General features: G+C 40.7%; 1 protein-coding gene across 1 annotated transcript in view; it reads right to left on the minus strand.

Moving 5' to 3' along the window:
* The window catches only part of plcb1l (phospholipase C beta 1-like), a 129,060-nt gene that overhangs the window by 36,164 nt on the left and 89,125 nt on the right, over positions 1-3,771 (minus strand). The window contains exons 10-11 of the mRNA XM_020603697.1: positions 2,844-2,990; positions 1,503-1,660 (exon numbers count right to left, since the gene is read on the minus strand). Of these exons, the coding sequence (XP_020459353.1) occupies positions 1,503-1,660; positions 2,844-2,990 (305 nt within the window). The remainder of the gene's footprint in view (positions 1-1,502; positions 1,661-2,843; positions 2,991-3,771) is intronic.

The raw sequence follows: 3,771 nt of genomic DNA on the forward strand, positions 1-3,771 counted from the left end.
GTGTTGGATTCAGACTGTCTACCTAAACACCTGTTTCATGGGAAAACACAATGCATGCTGGTAATCCAGCCTGATTCGATCTCACTGTTTACTGTTGCTCTGTTTACTGTGTCAGAGCTGTGTGAAGTATTACAAACTGAACATGTCTATACTGCTGCTGCTTCACACTCAAAGCATGCAACTGGTGAACTGCAAAACACCCATGCTAGTCATCATGGTTAGTGCTGATCATGATTGCGTGCAAATCAAAACATGGTCTTTCTGGTATCAGTTGATCATTTATTTTTGCAAGGCAGTAACAGAACAAGAACAAGCAGCCACGCTGAGCAGTTAGACGCAAACCTCCAGCTCCTCAGCACAGTAACCAACTTTACTGTGACCTGTTGTGTGGAGAATACACTGTGCCATGTGCACCATGAAGTCAGTGCAATTGCAGTTATTGTCAACTGACTTTTTAAAAAAACGTATAGAGTTTATTTGGCTGCACTGTATAAAGATACATCTCATGACTCTCTTGTATTTCTGAGGAAGAAGCTGCTCGAGGAGTGTTTGCTGTATCACATGTAATTTAATTAACATGTGTCAACAAAACAACCACCACTGACATTTATATGCAGTTGTAGAAGAAGCACACAGCTCCCTTACTTAAGTAAAAGTAAGAATACAACAATGTAAAAAAAACTTTGTTATAAGTAAAAGTCCTGCATTCAAAATGTTACATAAGCAAAAGCACAAAAGTATTAACATTAAAATATACTAAAAGTACTATGTGCCATTCTGCATCACCACCAGGGATCAATAAAGTCTTATAATTGTACTGTATTTTGTTTTATTAATCTGATTCTGAAAAATAACTAGTAACTATACCTATAAAATAAATGTAGTGGAGTAAAAAAGTATAATATTTGCCTCTAAAATGTAGTGAAGTTGAAGTATGAAGTAGCACAAAATGAAAATACTGAAGTATAGAAACCTTAAAATTGTACTTAAGTGCAGTATGTAACTAAATGTACTGTACTTTGTAGTTATTTTCCACTGCTGGGCATCTAAGAACCTGTTTTCCTTATTTAGCCAGAAATAAGCTTCTGAATTTGATACTACAGTTGGGAGCTGCATACTTGATATTTTGAGGATGTAGTTGTTCACATACAGAAGGTGGCTGCCAACACACTTGGACATTCATTGCATATTAGAGGGGAAAAATCATGTTTACCAATACATTTTACTGGAAATGAGGATGAGATCCAGAAATAAAAACCCACGTTTAAGCCACAAATACCTAAAACACATAATAACTAAAACACTGTAGATGTGGGTGTTGGCTCCACCCATATACCCACATGTACCAGTGTTTGATTAAATGAATTGAGTGGATCATGTGCACAACATGGGGATTACATTATCTGTCCTTGAGATCTGTGAATCTAGAACCCCCTTCTTTGTTTGCCCCCGCCCCCAAATCCCTTGTCTGCATCGTTTTCACACTGGTGTCCTTGTGTTACCTTGAAGGAGATTTCAGTTGTCATGGTGAAGCCATGAGTGATGACGGGCTCTTCTTCAGTGGTGCGACCCTTCCAGCAGTCCAGTTCTATGCAGCGGCACCCTATCAGGAGCACCTGCTTGTACATCTCCACTGAGGAGTTCCCTGCGAGCTGGCCGGCTGCATCGCCGCACAAACACACATAAAGACACAAACAACCACATCAGGCAACTGTTATAGTGATCCAAAATGTATGAATGAATGCCTAAAAAAGCATTTCCTCCCACTTTTCAAGAGCTCATTAACCACATTGGTTATTAGCATGCGGTAAAAACAACACGTGTCATTATTTGAAGCAGGGAAATCTCATCACCTTGTCACTATTAGCAAAGCAATCATCTCTTCACATTAGCAGCATACCATTCTGGGAACTGTGTTGAAGTGAGAGGCAGATCTGTATTTTCACCTCCGGCGCCATCATTCATCTCCTCACTATTTTTCATTCCTTCTCACATCTTTTTTTTCTCTCACTCTTTCATTTTTTTTTTGCTTTGACAGACATTCAAATCCGACACCACTAGGGACATTTCGCTTCCTAATTGAGTTCATTTATTGTACATGTACATTTTTTATGGCTCAGTAGGATGAAAATACATCAATGAGTAAGTTGCACAAGCTGTTGATCTTCCTTATAAACATGTTAAATACTGCAGGGACAGAAAAACATTCTGCACTGTTACTGTTTCCTAATATAAAAGCACAGTGTTTCAGTATGATAATTCCTGAGGACAGAAATGGGGACCTGTTGTTTCTGTTTCTCATTAGTTTTTCACAGGCTATGAGACTGACCTACCACAGAAATTCAATTTCTTTTCCATCTCTGGTGAAATTTGATCCACTTGAAAGATTCAATGCTCTCCATTTCCCCCCAGAACAGATTTGAATAGATGAATTCTAATATTCACTGACAAGAAAATGCCAGGTTTGTGCACTGCCGGGAGCTGGTTACTGTGACTTCTAGTCTAAAGAAATATTTAACTCATGAATATCAATGAATTGAGTCTCATGGCATGACTTGATTGGATCACCTCTTGAGAGGTAACGCAAGAAAGGGGGGCCTGATCTGCAACAGCGCATCTGATTGACTGACCTGTGAGGAATAAAGTCGGGTGTATTCACTTGTGCAATCATAATTGTATTTCTAAATGAACAAGTCATCTGTTCATGTATAGAAGAATAACAGATGAGCTTGTGTAATCAGTCAGGAGTAAAATCGAGTTCAGTACGTGAGTGCAAACCAGACAGAGAGACACACAAAGCTAACGACATACACAGCTTTTGATGTCTTGAATTATGCACATACCTGTGAGGTATGTGTTGTGTGAGGAGTTGATGAAATAGTGGGAGAGGGGTAAGGTCATGTCTTCACTCTGGTCCAGCTTCTCAGGGGGGATGATGCTGTTCTCCTCACCAGTCAGATATTTAGCAAAGCCTTCCACCGAGATATGACCTGCATGGATACAACACAGCACATAAACATGGTAGTCAAAATGATGCTGTACATTTGGAAAATTAATTTTGTTTTAGACAGAAACAAGGCTGTTAGTCCAGAAAGCTGGTTCAACAAACTCTGAACTTAAATCAAATCAAATTTTATTTGTATAGCGCCAAATCACAACAAAAGTCATCTCAGGACACTTTACAAAGGAAGGTCTAGACCTTACTGTTATCACTATTATTACATAGGGAAAACCCAACAAATCCCCCTTGAGCAAGCACTTGGCGACAGTGGGGAGGAAAAACTCCCTTTAATGGAAGAAACCTCCGACAGACCCCAGCTCTTGGTGGGCGGCCTTCTGCCTCGACCGGTTGGGGTGAGTGGATAGAGGAGAGACAAAAGAAGAAAAGCAACAAGACACAACAATCAAACACTGATCAGGTCGATGTGGCTGGTGACTGCTTGTCAGAGACATAGAGCTCCAGGGCCAGGGCAACCTGCAGAAAGGTACAGGGAGAGAGTGAGGACACACTACGGGAGAGAGGAGACACAAAGTTAGTAATGTGTAATGGTGGCATATAGAAGCATAGGGAGAGAGAGGAGAGGAGAGCAGAGCAGAGCAGGAGGGGAGGGGAAAGAAACTCAGAGCATCATGGGGCCCCCCAGCAACCTAGGCCTATAGCAACATAACTAAGGGAAGGCTCAGGGTCACCTGATCCAGCCCTAACTATAAGCTTTATCAAAAAGGAACGTCTTAAGTCTAATCTTAAAGGTAGAGAGGGTGTCCACCTCC

Source organism: Monopterus albus, unplaced genomic scaffold (genome assembly GCF_001952655.1).
Source record: "Monopterus albus unplaced genomic scaffold, M_albus_1.0 scaffold62.1, whole genome shotgun sequence".
NCBI classification, from domain to species: Eukaryota; Metazoa; Chordata; class Actinopteri; order Synbranchiformes; family Synbranchidae; genus Monopterus; species Monopterus albus.